The 16,536-nt window shown below is 40.8% G+C and overlaps 1 protein-coding gene and 1 long non-coding RNA gene across 11 annotated transcripts in view; one reads left to right on the top strand and one right to left on the bottom strand.

Moving 5' to 3' along the window:
- PRDM2 (PR/SET domain 2) overlaps window positions 1-16,536 on the top strand; it is a 111,236-nt gene that overhangs the window by 34,188 nt on the left and 60,512 nt on the right. For 8 of the 10 annotated variants that reach the window (XM_039842174.1, XM_039842173.1, XM_039842164.1 and 5 more), the window contains 2 exons: window positions 7,470-7,622; window positions 12,887-13,013. In XM_039842174.1, the coding sequence (XP_039698108.1) occupies window positions 7,470-7,622; window positions 12,887-13,013 (280 nt within the window). Of the gene's footprint in view, window positions 1-7,469; window positions 7,623-12,886; window positions 13,014-16,536 lie in introns of those variants that run through there. The other 2 variants (XM_039842171.1, XM_039842172.1) reach the window with 1 other exon arrangement.
- Window positions 1,740-15,162, bottom strand: LOC120585798 (uncharacterized). The gene is made up of 3 exons (XR_005648521.1): window positions 14,815-15,162; window positions 11,780-11,781; window positions 1,740-1,751 (listed from the first exon to the last, which is right to left on the bottom strand). It is a non-coding gene; the product is annotated as an uncharacterized LOC120585798 (long non-coding RNA).

Below are 16,536 nucleotides of genomic sequence, written 5' to 3'. Positions count from 1 at the left end.
TCTGTCGCTCACATTCACCGGTACAGATACCAACACCATATATAGACATTTCATGCAATGGAGATCAAACAGAACATGTCATTTTTGACATACTTTTTTCTTTCAATATCTTATGGCCATATCTGTGTCAAATGCTTATCTGCAGCATTATTTCTTATGCCACTTCGAATTCTGTTGTATCCTCCTACTGTTCAAGCGGTTGGACACTTGTCGTTTTAATTTTTTCATGTTTTTAATTATTCAAAGTATGAAACTCATTCTGTATACACATTTGCTGACTTGTCTGGTTATCTTCTTAAGATAAATTGTTAAGTCAGAAGTTATTTTGTACATTTTAATATTTGGTAGATTTTCCTTATCAGTTCTCCAGAAGAGTTGTACTAATTTACATAACCGTCAAGAGTACGTTTCTTCCTAGCTTTTTAAAATGCAGTATTGTTAATCTTTTAAATAGTTCCCTCCCCCCGCCCATTATAGATGAAAACTGAGAGTTCACTGCTTCTGTTTGCATGTTATTCATTCAGGCAACAAATTTTGAGTCAGGAAGATGGAGGGAAGAGTAGAATTGTATTTCAACAAAAATGATAGAGAAATTATATCTGTAATGAGAAGACTAATAATGTAATTTGTTAAGAAGTAAAAACCTATTTTATGATTAGATAGTAACAGGTGTGCTTCATAGTTTTTGCTATCTCATTAATTTCAAATTTTGTCTAAGTTAAAAATGGAGGCAAGAAGAAAAGGAGCAGAGAAGCCAGCCAACGCTTCTCAGGGGCCTTTCAAAAAGCCCCCTCAGCCCCTCCTGCTCCTTTCCAGCCTCTGAACCCCGAGTCAGTCACACCTCAGGAAAAGACCTGGAGGACAGGGAACTCCACCCTGCCCTCTGGTTTTGATAGTCCTCGAGCTAAGAGTGGTTTTACATTTTTAAGTGGTTTAAACAAAAAATCAAATGTTTTGTGACACATGAAAGTTATACGAAATTCAAATTTCACTTCATGAACAAAGTTTTATTGGAACTCAGCAACACTCATTCGTTTACATTTTTTCTGTGGCTGCTTTGCCCTACAGTGGCAGAGTTGAACAGTTGCGACAGAGACCGTATGGCCTACGAAACTGAAAAGATTTATTGTCTGGCCCTTCATAGAGGAAGTCTGCCAAGCCCTGATCTCAGTGTGTGGAGAAGAGAAGCAATGGGAGTGAGCATGGTGCCGTCTGGTGTCTTAGGTTAACTGTGAAGCTGTGTGGTTAATAGCGGTACCAAGATTTTGAACTTGGTCCTTAAAGTTGGTTGTCATGGAAACGGCTAGGCCAGTCATATTCTCTCAAGAACTTCATGACAGACAAGGACATTGATGTACAGAGAATGAAGTGATCTTCCTGAGTAAGTTAACTTGTGCTCAGATTGGCAGCTTGGGCTGATGCCAAAAAAAAAAATTCTGTTTGAGAGTTTAATTTATTCACTGATTTAAGCCCTGTTTGTTAAGCTTTCACCATGTCCTGGGCACTTCCCTAAGTTCTGGAACACCGATCTTGGCATATAACGTTTGTGGTATTGTCTAGACTACTGGCAATACCTATGGGTTTGTGTGTGTGTGTGTGTGTGTGTGTGTGCAGTGAAAGAATGAATACTAGAGATGCCCTAACTCCACAGTGAGGAGGCTGAATGCCACGTGCTTGATGTCTTAAAGCTGTTAGTCCTGGAGTCTGGTTAGAGCCCAGGTTTCTTGGTTGCCTGTTCAGTGCTCTTCCCACTAGTGGAGCCCAGAGATTTTTACTCTTTTTTGAAAATCTCTCCAGAAAATATACAGATGCACATATATACACAAAATTTGGATATGATTTCTAGGGTATTATGGAATTCTTAAACATCCATGCTCCAGAGTTAGAATTTCTGATTTAAGAATGTTGTTATTTTGTTCATTTAGTGGATGTTGGTTGGGGGTCTGCTGTGAACCTGTCAACATTTATTGAGCATCTGTTGTTGGGAGATTTTCCAGAAACATTTGTGTATGAAAATGTATATGAAACTTAATTTCAAAAGAGGGTCAAGGGTCAGTCACTGTGGAGCCTTGGTAACGATGGAACCTGGCTTTGCAACCTGGCTTTGCAGGCGTGAGAGGCCCAGCTAGCTACTTAGTTTTTAGATTTGTATTTTAGAATCACCTACACCTACACGTTGTTGGTATATTTTACCACCTATTAGATTCTCTTTTATTTCCCTTATCCCAGAATCTTCAGGATATTTCAGATACAGTGATGCATTTGAATAATTCTTAAAAGAAGCCCCAGGTTTTCTAAAGCAGTCTGAGGAGTGAAGTGGTTGGTGCCAAAGGTCTATTTTTGTCTGTAGTCACCAGTAGGTTACTTCTCTAGGGTGGCAGTTTTATGGTCCTTAACAAGCAGCCCAGGTATCAGGTTCTCTAACTCAAAAACAACTGGAATGGGAACACACCAAAAAGGTACAGTATTTTTTAGGTAGCAGTGTTAATAAAATTCCTCGTAACTTAGAAAGTTACAACTCTTATTAAATGTTTTCATTGAAATGGTGCTATACCAAAATGAACTTATCCTTATTTTCTATATTGTCACTTTTAGTTGAGGATAACAAGCTCCTCGTGTATTTGGCTGCAGATGAGATGATGTATATGAAATTACTTGATACAGACGTCAGTGGCTCTCTGCACCGTGTCCCACTTTCCCTGTCTGTTCCTGGGAGATAGACAGTGCCTAATTATAGTTCTATTTGTTTAGACAGGGAAAGTGGAAAACTGCTTGTAGATCATAGTGTTGGAAATTCAACCATCTAGACCCCCAGAGAAATGAAGACGAAAAGGAGCCTCAGACAGTATGACAAACTGGAGCCTCCGGACCTTTGGGAAGGCGTCCGTCTTTGTCATTGTGTTTGGAGCCAGGGAGGTGGAGGGGGGAAGGTCTGCAGACCAGCCAGTGGAATGGCTTTATTACTGTAGGCTCGAACTTTGGGGGCTGGTTGGGGAGAATAAAAGTCTTACCTCAGCATGAGGGTATGTAGAGGTGTCTTAGTTCCAGGGAGTGATTTCCGTCAAATTAAGTTGGTTACTGCAAGTTGAGACTGGGTAAGGACCTCATAGGCACACAGTTTAGGATGTGCATTAATGGAATGAGAATTTTTTTAAAAATTTAGAAACTTGAATTAATATACATGCATTATAACAGATAAACTGATAAGGAAGGATATAAATTAAAATTCTCATCTCCAACCCATGAAGTAACTTTAACAGTGTAGTTCATTCTTTGCAAACCTCTCTCTGTATGTCATGCAGACTTAATTTTGAACGTGTTTTTTAAATTGGAGCGTGTACTAAATTTTGAATTTAGAAAATTTCATGACTATTTCGAAATGACTGGGTTAAATTGAATGGAAATTGGGTGGTGTGAACATTACGTTCTGTTTCTGTTTGACAGAGTTGGTACGCAGTCTCTGTTCAGTGATGGGGCAGATAGGAGGTCAGGCCTGGATAACCTGGGGAAGGCTGAGAGTGGGAAGGAGGGCTTTGGAAAGAGAAAATAGAAATGAGGAGTGAGCGAGGGGACCAGGTTTGAATCTTGGCTCTGACTGTTAGTGACTTCAGCATTTTAGTAAAATTACCAACTTTCCCTAGTGTCCTCATATGGAAAAGGGGCTTAATAATATTTCATAGGTCCTTGTAAAGGTCAGAATAACACATAAAGCATCTAGTCCACTGCTTGGCACAAAGGTGTTTCCATTTCTTCACTTCTTTCTCTGCAAATAGGGAATTCCGATTTGAAAATTAACTTGTAAAAATTGTTTCATAATACGTAGTACCTAGTGAGGCGCCCCTACTTTGTTAAAAGGGACTGTTTTATATATTGCATCAGGAAAAATTATCGATTATATGGAACTATTTCTCCTTTGGGTCAAGTCAGCTGAATGTTTCTTGGTCATCATGAAGATCTGGAGTAGTTTTGTTACATGTTGTGAGTTTGAGTTAGGGTGGGAGTCTGACCTGCCTTTGCGTCGTCTTCGTCTGAGAGGAAGGGATTCTAGGTGGTTCTCCACTGTCTTCACACCGCCCTGGCCTAGTGGTGTTATGGCACTTTTGCAGTCTAGTAATTTATAGTTACATGAAGCAAAATTCGGTCTCATTTTAAAGATCAGAGTCTGTGTGTCAGTCACTGAAATTAATTCTAATTAGAAACCAAGGTTTGGACAACTGAGGTAGGAATCGTTTATAAAAACACATTTTCATCCCACTTCTTAAAGATAAGGCTAGATGCTCAATAAAAATGAGCACGCTAAATAAAGCCACATAGTTTTAAAAATGTGCATGTGTGCTGATGTGGGAAGGAGGAGGAAGAGGCGTACTTCAGCTCAGCATTCGGCAGGCCTTGGCTACTTTCATTCAGACTTAGGTTTTCATTCAGAAAACCATCTTGTTCTCCCCACTCACTCCCTTCTCTCTCTCACTTAGAGATTATGCTAAATCGGTGGAGAAAAGGGAGAAAATTCAGATAAGCAGAAGAAAAAAATAAAAACCATAAATAATCCCACTTCTCAGAGAAAACTATTATTAACATTTTCACTTATTTAATTTCAGAGTATTTTTCTCTTCATATATTCATGTTTAAAACAAAAATGGCATCATACAAGCCATACTTTCTATAAATGGCTTTATTCAGTCATCAGTGTATTATGAGTTTTATACCAATGATGTTTCCACAATTTCTGATTATCTTTGTTTTCTTCTAGTTATAGAAATAATGTGTGTTTATTGGGAAAAAAAATTCTTAAGGAATACAGAAATATCTAACAAAAGTTTACATATAAGCCGATGAATCATTTACACAGTAGTACTTTTTAATGTTTGTTTAATAATCTGCTCCGTGCGTGGATTATCATACTCCCCTAACCCATGTAGGAATGTAGGTGTTTTCCATGTAGGAATGAATTGGAAATGGGCTAGTGAACTGCACTTCTGTGAACATCTTTGTACATTCATCTTGGTACGATTGCCCAATTATCTCAGAATAAATTCCTACAAATAGATACGCTGGTTAAAGTGGGTGCACATTTTAGATTTTTTTTGGTCAAGTACTGCTAACTTCTATCTAAAAAAATGATACCAGTTCTCTGATCAGCGTTGTTTAGGGGAATATCTGCTTTCTAATCTTGTTTTATTTTTTTTCCTTAAGAAAAAATTCTTACCAGTTTGATAGCTGAAATTTATTTAATTTGAAGTTGTTTTTGATTATTGTTAGGTAAGTTTAATTTTTTTCTTCAAGAGGTTTTGGCCAAGTGAATTACTTGTTTGTACATTTAAAAAAATGGAAATGTTAATCTTTTTCTGTAAACTAAGTATCTTAGTTTAAGCACGATTTAGCAGATGCCTTTTTCCCTTTTGAAACAAAAGGAGCTGTGCTATACATAAAGAATTCTCTCAAGTGGAATACCTTGCTATTTGCAAAGGTGTGTATTGACTTGGGAGCCTGGAGGTTCCCGGCACAGCCTGTGCTGTTATTCTCAGGTTGGTGGGTAGCCTCTTGATGCCTCTCTCCAGCTGCCTTCTTTAGCTGTGCGATGTTTTCCAGCGTCATCTCCATCCCGTTGATGTCTGTAGCTGTGCCAGTATGTGGGCTGGGAGTGAGTGGGATTACGCCATCCATTGTGATACATCAGAATGGGGCTTTTTATCCTAAGTTAATAAAACGTTACTAATAATGGACTGACAGTATTAAAGGACTAACTACTTTAGTCTCCTTATTTTATCATGCTGGCAAACATGACAAAAATATCCCATAAACATTTTAAAGTAAAGCAGTTTATAGTATTTTGGTGTGTAAAAGTTCACATTTTGCATTGTGATGCTGTTTTTTTCATAACATACCATTTGGGGGCTGCTCGTTCTCTTTGTTTTAAAGGAGAAGTGTGCACGCACGTGTGCGTGTGTGTGTAAACAGGATGATTATGATAGGAGTTTGACAAGGAGTCTAATGTGACATGCATAATCTCTTTTTAGAATGGCGAAGATAGGTGTTTAAGCAAACAACCGTTTTTGAATAAACTCACTGTAGGTAATTACAGTGAAAAGATTCTCCTTGGCACTTACAGTGATAAAATAATGTGACTACAAAGCGCCTTTCCTTATGGTTCCTGTCACATAGTAGGTGCTCATTTAACAATAGCAGTTACTCAGTTGTGTGTAATGGTGCCCTTTCATTCATTCCATAGTAATTTATTGAGAGCCCACTCTTTGCCAGGTGCTGGCAAAGGTGTTGGAGGTTATGCAGTGAATGAAAAGGCTGAAATGCCTTCTCCTCATGGAGCTAATACTCTGGTGTGGGGAGACAGTCACTAAGTCGAATAAGTAAGTAGATTATCTCACACTGAAAAAGAGCATAAGTGCTATGAGGGATGGTAAAGTGGCGGGGGGGTGGCTAGGGCAGCTGATGGGAAGAGGAGGATCTGCAGTTTTAACTAAGGTGGTCAGGGAAGGGACTGACAAGTAGAGGTCAAGCAGATCTGGGTTTAAGCCCATCTTTACTACTAGCCAAGTGGGTGACTTAGGGAAAATTATTTAACTTTTGTTCCTCAATTTTCACATGGAGGAAAGAAATGGAAGCATCGAAATTCTTTCTTTTCTTCCTAAAGAGAAAGTAAAAGACGTCCTTTTTGTTTTGTTTTTCATAGGTCTGTCAGATTGATTCTGTAGTTCTATTGCAGTGCTTAATTTGGGGAAGTAAAACATATATATGTATATACGTACACACACACGCATAGTACACATCTATCAAATCGACTCTTGCAAGAAGATTTTCATCAGGGAAAGCTTCTTGCAAGAGTCGATTTGATCTGACTCCTAAAAGAGGGGTTGGGTTTTTGATCTTTTTTTGGAAGAACGTTGGTATATCCTACCAATTTATTTTCCATAGCACCTCAGTCTGGACAGATGCTCTGGATAGAGAAGGGTTTAAGGGTGAGCCGAGTTTGCAAAAGCATCATAGCCTGTTACCCACTTGGAGTTCACACTGCAGTTCTGGTCAGCACTGCAGTAAAGGGACCGGACAGGACTGGGCCCCACACTCAACTTGCACAACCGCCCAGTGAGCTCGGGGCTGGGGCGCTGCCAGTGCACTCCTCCAGTTCTATCTTTAGGGAATAGAGTTGTCACTTGTCTTTGTGTACATATTCGTGAAGCATTTAGAGATCATTAACCGTATTTACTGTAGCTCTCCAACTTTAGTAGAAAAAATTACTCAAATAAGCCCAGATAAGAAAATAACTAATAAGGATTGTACAGTTTTATATCTTTTTTCATTTTTTATTTTTCTTTTCTCTCTTGCTTATTTATTTTGTTTCTGTGAAATGCTTTATAGAGTACTTGCATATAATAAAAAAGAATTGTCTTAAAAGTTGCAAGTGGAAACATTAAATACTCTTATTTTAACAAAAGTGTTTTCCTCCTCCCAAGGTTTATTACCCAAATTTGGGATGGATGTGCATCGATGCCACCGATCCTGAGAAGGGGAACTGGCTGCGATATGTGAATTGGGCTTGCTCAGGAGAAGAACAAAATTTGTTTCCACTGGAAATCAACAGGGCCATTTACTATAAAACTTTAAAGGTAAGAGTGTTAGAATTAGTCTGTCGTTAGTTACTCCGCATGCATTTTTGCAAATGCTGTCCTTAGTCGTGACTGACAGTAATAACTCTGCCAACCTTGGGAGTATTACATTTGAAAGTGGTTCATCACCACATTGAAAGGTCTGTTTTAAATATATGGTTGCCATGGCTTCGTGTGCGTAAGGGCACTAAAGCAGGAAGAGCGTGTCCAGTAATTACGCACTGCATCTTTGTAGATACTGATAAGCTGGTGGCAGCTCCCTCTCTCCTCCTGAGGTACAGAGGCATTAGGAACTGCTTGACGGGCAGATTTATCCAACTGTGAGAAACTATCTGGCTACAGTGGTTCTGTGTTAACTGAAAACACGATGTTAGTCTTCGATGTAATGTAGCCTTGGGTCAGCTTTTCTTCCTAACTTTTGTACAGAATGGGAATTAAACAGAATACGTTTCTTCCTTCTGCCAGATTTTTATTTGGAGACATTCGCTGTTGAGATGAAAAAAGGAGGAAAGCCATTTTTAGGGTTTGTGGTGAGGTCAGAGGTCACCGAGAACATGCAGAGAAGTTAGCGTTGGGAAGCGTTAAATGTGGCTCCATTTCTGCCAGCCCCTGTCTGTCTCCTTTGTTGTCACATTCTCTCGGAGGGCAAATCTGGACTCATCGTACGGGGAAATGTTCTTGGAGGTGGAGTGGCGATGCTTTGGATTTGAGTAGATCCGTTTGCTGAAACTGCTGTAAGGCAAATTTCTCTTTATTCACTTCTATTAAAAATGTCAGAATGGGTGACAGTTCATGAAAGAAGTTATCTTTGTGGAGTTGAAAACTCTAGATGAGCAGGCATTTAAGATGATGGTCAGTTTTTGCAGCATTCTGAGTTTTGCGTGTTTGGTAGCACTAGAACTTCTAGAAGTTTAGTTAAGAAAAAGCTGCTTAAATTTTTTTTTTTTTTTGCTGTATTTTTTCTGTTATCTTTAGCCAATTGGACTGTCCTCTGCCTCATATGTACCCACATCCTTGCTTCCAGTCTGTGTAGGAAATACATTTTTGTGGTGCTTTCTCATTTAAAACTTTTACAACCTTCTTTTCGATTTTATTTCTGCTGTATTATAATAGCATGATTTTCTAGTAGGTATTACTATGAAATTTTGTTACACTGGAATTTGAAATAACATTCAAAATTTGATTCAATAATTCATTCTGTTTCTTAAATGTATTTAAAGTGATAGTTCTATCTGGTCAAATCTGTGAGGCAGAACCCTGGCGGAGATGAAATGCCAGTGAGGGGACGAATACGAGACAGGGAGTGGAAATGAGATTCCAAGGGAGAGCAAACCCAGGGAGGTGTTAGGACACTTCACAGTTCCTTCATTAAACTGTGTTCTTCTCTAGTAGCAAATCTGAGAAACATCGAGAAGCAAGAGACATAATGTTTGGGAGAGTGGACTCTGAAGCCAGACTTCTGGATGAGGTCCTGGCTTGTGTGACCCTAGGCAAGTCATTGTGACTCTCCTAGCTGTGTGACCTTAGGCAAGTCACCGCTGTGTGCCTCAGTTTCCTTATTTGTAAGATACAGATAATTATAGCATCGCCTTCATAGGGCGATCACGGCAATTTCATAGGTGATTATGGGCAGAGCTCTAGTGCCTAATAAATGCTAAATAAATGATGGCTGCTATTTTGGCAGGGCAGCATAGTGTCATAGTTAGGAGTGGAGGCCTTGTGAGCAGGTTTTGGCTTCTAGATGTGCGACCACGAGAAGTTACTTAAATTCTGTGTCTTAATTTTCTCATATATAAAAATGGAGGTAGTAATAAAATTAATATGTACAGTCGTCGTGAAGATTAAACAAGATGATGTGTGTAAGGTTCTGTGAAGTGTTCTGAGTCCAGCCGAGGGATTCAAAGCGTTAACTAGCTGTACTGCTGCTATTGTCGCTACCTGTCTTAGTCTGACCTGACATAGTTGTGATCCCTGCAGACCTCCCTCTGTCCTGCCCTTTGATGTTTGCTCGGGTATGCGTGAGACCTTTCAGATTCCTTACTAGTGATTATCTAACTGCAGATTAAGCTTTCTGTGGATTAGATTTTGTAAATAAATTACATGTTGTATTCTTCTGGGTTCTGTATCAGTTTCTCAACTGTCACCCAGGTAATTGGAAAATCTCAACACCGGTTTTGCTTATACTATGATTAGAAACTATTTTAAATTCCTGAAAGTTAACTGGTAGCCTGCTGTCCATTCATTCTTCTATTCGGTAGTTTGACAAATATAGTCTAGTATGTAGCAGATATTCTTCTGTAGTAGTGAACGAAACAGGTAAGGTCTGTGGTCTCATTTATGTATCCGTTATTGGTATGAAGTTGAGAAATATACAGCTCAGTAATATAATCACCTTAATTGCTAACAGTTTTGAAAGTTATTCAGCAGCTAGCAAATCTCATTGTTTTTAATCTAGCTACTCACCACCTCATTAGCTGTTTAGAAATTCTTTGTTAAATTTGAGGTAAAAACAGATTCTGATATGTTTTACTTTGTGTATTTGGCAACAACAAAAGAATACCCTGCTAAGTAAAAAGTTTGTGCTGATACTTTGCTAGCACAATTAGTACTCTTCAGGAGATTGCAGTGGAATGACCCTGGAAGCTTAAGCTGAGTCTGGGAGGTATCATGAAAGTGTCCCGTGGGTGTCTTGCAGCCAGTGTTCTGGTTATGCTGTTTGGGTTAGGAATAAGTTGGGAATGCTGTTTTTCTCTTTTCCATGTTCTCTTTCACTTTAGTTTAATTTAAGCCTTTACATATTTCCTAATCATTTCAATTATTATATGATAGCACCATTCCATGAATATGTGACTCACAATAAAAAAATAGAGAAGCAAACTATGCATTTGAAACTATAAATTGTTTAAGTAAAAAAGCCCATTCTTTCAGCAGAAACAGAGTACCAAAAGGCATCTGTAATGGCTATTTTAATTCATAAAAATCTTATATATTGACTCATAAAATCTTTATTTTAACTCATCGAATCTTATATATGTTAGGTTAAGTTTTCTTTGGTTTAGGCTTAACTGACTCAAGAAGGGAAGTAATAATACATTGGTTTAATTTTATAAATGCCTAACTATTATTGTGCTGTATAGCTGAAACTAATAAAACATTTTTTGAAAAAATATAATACATTGGTTTAAAGAGAAAATATCAAGTTTTAGCCTTCCTTGGGTGAGGGAGCAAAGGAAACAGTGGCTTGTTCTTTCATTTTAAAGAATTTAAAATATTTCAAAATTTGGACTATATAAACAATTCTGCAGAGAATGAAGCAAAATATTTACTTTCAAGGGTATTATCTAGACTGGAAGGTATGTTGAATCGAACTATATTGTTTCTAAGCTGACATCTTAGATGGGATTCTCCCTGCTCTTAAAAACAAAAAGAGCATCCCTCTCCACAACCGTAGTGCAGTGCTCAAAACTGGGAAGCTAACACTGAAGGTATTTTATTAGCTAAGCCAGCGGTCCCCAACCTTTTTAGCACCAGGGACCCGTGCTCCTAAGAGAATCTAATGTCTGATGATCTGAGGTGGAGCTGAGGCAGAGTTGAGGCGGTGATGGTGGCTCTGGGGAGCGGCTGCGAATCCAGATGAAGATTTGCTCGCTCACCTGCCACTCACCTTCTGCTGTGCTGCCCAGTTCCTAACAGGTCACTGCCCAATACCAGCCCCCAGCCCCCAGCCCCCAGCCCCGGGGTTTGGGGACCCCTGAGCTAATTGATACACCTTAGTCACATAGAAAGCAAGTGAGCTTTCTATTCCCATAAGGATATGGTTGTTCCAATCATATCCTTATGGGAATAGAAAGCTCACTTGCATTCAGTTATAATGTCATCTGTCCCTCAGTCTTTGCTTTTATAACCTTTCAGTTTTGAGAGAACTGGTCAGTTATTTTGTAGAATGTCTCACAGTTTGGGCTTTTCTTATGATTTATTATGATTAAATTGTTTATGCATTTTGGGCAGAAACCTCTAGAAGTGATGCTGTGTTCTCTACTGTACATGGTCAGGAGGCACATAATGTCTCTTTGTCTCATAAAGATACCGTTTTTCCCTTTGTAGTTAATAAATGTTTTATAGGGAGATATTTTGAGACTTTGCAAGTATTCTGTCACTCCTCAAACTTTCGCCATGGATGATTCTTGCCTGAAATAGTTATTACTGAGATGATTGCCAACTGGTGATTTTCTAATTCTATTACTTTTTTCATTGGTTAGTTGAGTTCTACTTTAAGGAAGAGCTTTCCTTCTTATTTATTTACTTGTTCATTCATTCGTTTATATCAATATGGACTCACAGATTCTAATTTTATTCAATGGGTTTTAGGCAGAATTTTACTTGTGTGGATACTCTTGGAACTTTCTGAACAGAAGTCATTGTGAGAGAAACCAATAAGCCATTTCCTTAAATTCTATTTAGAAGTATAATCTTTCTACTCAGTATACTTATTCTTCAGGATCTTGTTCTAGATGTAATTAGTATGATGATGATGTTATATGTCCTCACTGCTCACATGGCTGTTAAGAATGAATGTTTTAGGAGCATAATATGTGTGAGTTATTTTTAGGCATTTCCTTTTAAATTTAAGTTGTCATGTAAACTCGATGTGTGGTGCAGAGGACAAGGCGGTGAATTCTCCACGGACCTGAGCAGGTTGGTGGCAGTGCATAGATAATAAACTGCCAGGACGCTTGTGTGTCCTCTGCTTTTTGCCTTTCCGTGATATAATTAGCGGTGACTTATAAATGTGCGGGGGCATATAGTTCTTCCTTATCATGTTTAACTTGTTAGAACCTGAACGGTGCACTGGCCATTAGCTTTTAGCACTTCTCTTGCCAAACTATGGGGTTCTAATTGTGCTTTAAATTTCTCATCAGTTAGATTTCATGGGCAAAATGGTTCCGTGTTTTATTTTTCCTTCTGCGTGTAGTTGCGAGGCTTTGAACAGTCAGATTCGGCAGCATGGCAGTTTTAAGTTTAAAGCAATCTCTCCTAGTCAGACCCTTAGTGGCCCTGCGGACCCCCAGCAGAGGAGGCGGGCGGGAAGTGAGGTCCTCCCTCCAGCAGAGGGTCCCTTCCCGCGGCCGCCCAGCCCTCCGCCGCGGAGGTTTTAGGAGCCCTTCCTGCCGGGCTGGCCTTCGGCTCGCGGCCCCGCCCTGCCCCCGCCCCGCCAACAACCGCCGCTCTGATTGGCCCGGCGCCTGTCTCTTCTCTCTTCGCAGCCAATCGCGCCGGGCGAGGAGCTCCTGGTCTGGTACAATGGGGAAGACAACCCCGAGATAGCAGCTGCGATTGAGGAAGAGCGAGCCAGCGCCCGGAGCAAGCGGAGCTCCCCGAAAAGCAGGAAAGGTAGGATCCCGCCGCCGCCCGCTCCCCCGCCGCGCCTGGGCTGGCCGGATCCGGGCTCCGGCGGAGCCCGCGGCTCTCGGTGACCTTTTCCAGACCGGCCGCCTGCCCGCGCTCCGGCCCCCCCGGGCCGCTGCTGAATCACGGCGCCGGACGCCGCTCGGGCTCTTTTCTAACTTGGGGCCGGGAATGCGGGCGTGGAAAAGTGCGCAGACCCCAGTGCCGCCTGAGGGCTAGTTGTCACTTCACTCTCGGACATCAAAAATAGCAGGACTTGCGGGCCGGCGCAGCAGCCGGTCTCGTCAGAGTCGTACATACCCGGTATATTCTTAGCTTTTTGTGCTATTTGCCAGCGAACGCGTCATAAAATGTGTTCTGAGAGTGACATTTCCAGGTCCGCAGATTCGGTGGCCTCGTGTCCCGCCGGGACTGTGCGGGTAGGGCCGGGCGTGCTGTGGCCGATGAGCTCGCGTCCCCCAGAGGGCAGAGAACCGGCCGAGCCGTACACTGCCGGTCCGCGCGGGCCGGGCCCTGCCACTCCGTGCCCCGCGGCTCCGGGCCGTGCCGCCGCGCCCCTCTCCCGGACGGGCCCTGCCACTCCAACCCCCCACCCACTCCACGCGAGGCCGGGCACTGCCACTTCGTGGTCCCCCGCGACCCCCCGATGCCGGACAGTGCTGCGTGTCAGGTGCCTCTCAACACAATTTTAAAACCTCCACCCCCACCCACCCAGTGAGGTTGGCCCTGCCACTCCGTGCCCCCCAGCGCCGGGCCGTGCCGCTGCGCCCCTCTCCCGGACGGCCCTGCCACTCCAAACCCTACTCCACCCCACTCCACGCGAGGCCAGGCCCTGCCACTTCGGGCTTCCCCGGCGCCGGGCCGGGCCGCTGCTCCCTGCGCCCCTCTCCCTGACGGGCCCTGCCACTCTAATCCCTCACCCCCACCCCACGCGGGGCCAGGCCGCGCCGCGCACGATTGCAACACTCTCAGGGGTGGGCTAAGGTCTTAGCACACCAGATCTTTCTGAAATTAGGCCATTAACGAAATGGAAGTTGAAGAGCATGCTGTTTTGTCACTTTTGATTTAACTACAATAGTTTTATTTTGTTTTATCATGTTTTCAAACCACGGGAAAGCGTAGTCGGGCTTACAAAAGGGAGGGAATAATTTCCGGGTAGGAAAATAGTTTGGTCGGATATATCATATTTCCAGCTGGCATTTTGACACGTTGTTGGGATTTTTTTAAATAAAGAATTTTAATGTGAATTCGTGAATCTTTCATAGAGCCCAGTTTGACTCTATGCCAAGGCACAATGTGGCAGTTTCTTACTAATATAAAACTTTCTTTTTTGCCCACCTTAATCTTAAGTAAATTTTTTTAGGCATTTGAATTCATGAATCTGTCCTTTACTTAGAACATTGCAAAGTGAGTTGTGGTAGTCATACCGTAAATAAAATCATAACATAAACTTGATTTTCGAAAAATGTAAAAATAATATTTTAAAATGTAGGCAAAAAGGCTTTTCTGATTTTTCCATTACATATTTTTTGTATTTCACAGCCTAATGCAAATACAACTAACTCATTCAAGGGGCGGTTTGTGGGCCTCTTACTAAATGCATGTTCTGTGTTTATTGAACATGATTTTGTGGCTGATTTAGGTCATTAAATGCTTTGATCCTGCATTAGATGATCTGGGTTTAGAAAATTCCCAGGTGTTTTTTCGTTTGTTTGTTTTTTATCGTTTTAACTGAGTATTGAGATTTTGTCGACATTAGGCTTTTAATGCATAATTGTTTGCAAACTCTTCACATAATTCAACCTGTTCCTTTATTTATTGTTCATTTTGTTTAATGTCACCAGCTTTCTAGGTAAGTTGTGATTTTCAGAGGCTGGAGTTTGAGGAGAAGGGGAAATCTTTACTTTGCAATTAAGCATAACATATATTCAAATATATTCATAGCTTAATGGAAAGTTCACTCTAAGACTTTTCTGTTTGGCATACTTTGGCTTGCATGTTTAAACATTTTACTTTCTGCTTTTCTTTTTTATTTATCCCTTAATTTTTTTTTTTTTTAAATCTTTTCACTTGGTTGGATTTGGAGAAAAAACTGAACACAAACTCTTTGTTTTATTAGTGATACATGCACTTACACATCTTCATTTTTATATCTGCCAAGATTGCTCAGTTTTTATATCGAGTTAAGTAGTTCATATTTCTTATTATCCTATTATTATTTTTATAACTACTCTGGGCAGCATATAACCCACTGACTCTTAGGTTTTAATTAAAATACTTGCATGAGGCTCACTCTTGGAACTTGTCTGTTTTGAACAGCCTACTGGTAAAGAGTCCTGTTTGAACTTTATGACCTAAAGTTTAGAGAGTTTAAATAATGAGTCAGACCTTTTTTGTTTTTAACTTAAATACTCTGGGAAAGCTAATTTATAGCTTGCAAAGACCCGAAATGAAGAACTTTTTATATGAACTTAATTCTATTTAGGTCTTACGTGTGACCTCAGACATTTAAATGTCTTTTCAGGCAGTGACGCCAAATAGTAAATCAACATAAGTTTCATTCAGTAGCAGTGTTAAAGCATGTTGAAGACATGCAGCTGACAGGTAGATTGACAGTTGACCTACCTTCATTTCGTTTATGAGGCAGGCAGAAAAAAACAAAGGGCTGGATTCTTCATAGTTCTTGGCCTCGGCTCCTTTGCATGACAGCTGCTATGCCTACAGCTGTGCAATGCATGTGGTGCCTTTCAGAATTCATCAGATTGCTGGTGGATCATGAGGCATGTTCTGGGTGGTGAAAAGCCCCGATTCCTTTACGTACAGAGTAGCCTCTTCTCTCTCTCTGTCTCTGTCTCTCATTCATTCATTCCAATAACGTTCCTAAAGCTCCTGCGGTGCGCCAGGCACTCTACTGGGTTGGTTGTACAGTGCAATGGTGAGCAAAAAAGCAGCAGTAACTCTTCTCATGGTGCCTGTAGTCTAGCGACAAACATTAAATCAGCATGTTGCTGATCAGCGCCTAGATCGTTGGCATGGAATAAGCTCTCAATAAATATTCGTTGATTGGCAAACAGACTCACAGAGACCTATAATGAAGGAAAAGAACACAGTGCTGTGAGAACACAGTTCATGTTGTCTCTGACCAGGGAGCATGCAGTTCTGCCATGGGCCAAAGAGGTACACACGTTAGGCATTTCGAAGTAGAATTTTGGATTCTCAGTTTCGTAATTCAGTCTAACTTCTTAACTTGAGCAGCCCCAATAATGAGATCGAACATGAAAAGTTCCTTGGATGGGACAGGTAGGAGAGGGGGGGAGAGTTTTTAGTGTCGGGTGTTTAAGGTAATTTTAATTTGAACCATAGGAAGGTTATACTCTGAAGTAAAATGGTAAGGACCAAATTTAGAAGTATTTACCAGCTTATTCATCGTTGTCCCCTGTTTGTTAGTGTGAGAAATGAGAGATTGATTTGCTCGTTAGCAGTAAACAGTGACCCCTGGCAAATATTC

This window comes from Pteropus medius, unplaced genomic scaffold, assembly GCF_902729225.1.
Source record: "Pteropus medius unplaced genomic scaffold, Ma_sr-lr_union100, whole genome shotgun sequence".
NCBI classification, from domain to species: Eukaryota; Metazoa; Chordata; class Mammalia; order Chiroptera; family Pteropodidae; genus Pteropus; species Pteropus medius.
The sequence above is the reverse complement of the archived record's forward strand: the minus strand, read 5'-3'. Positions and strand labels throughout refer to the sequence as shown.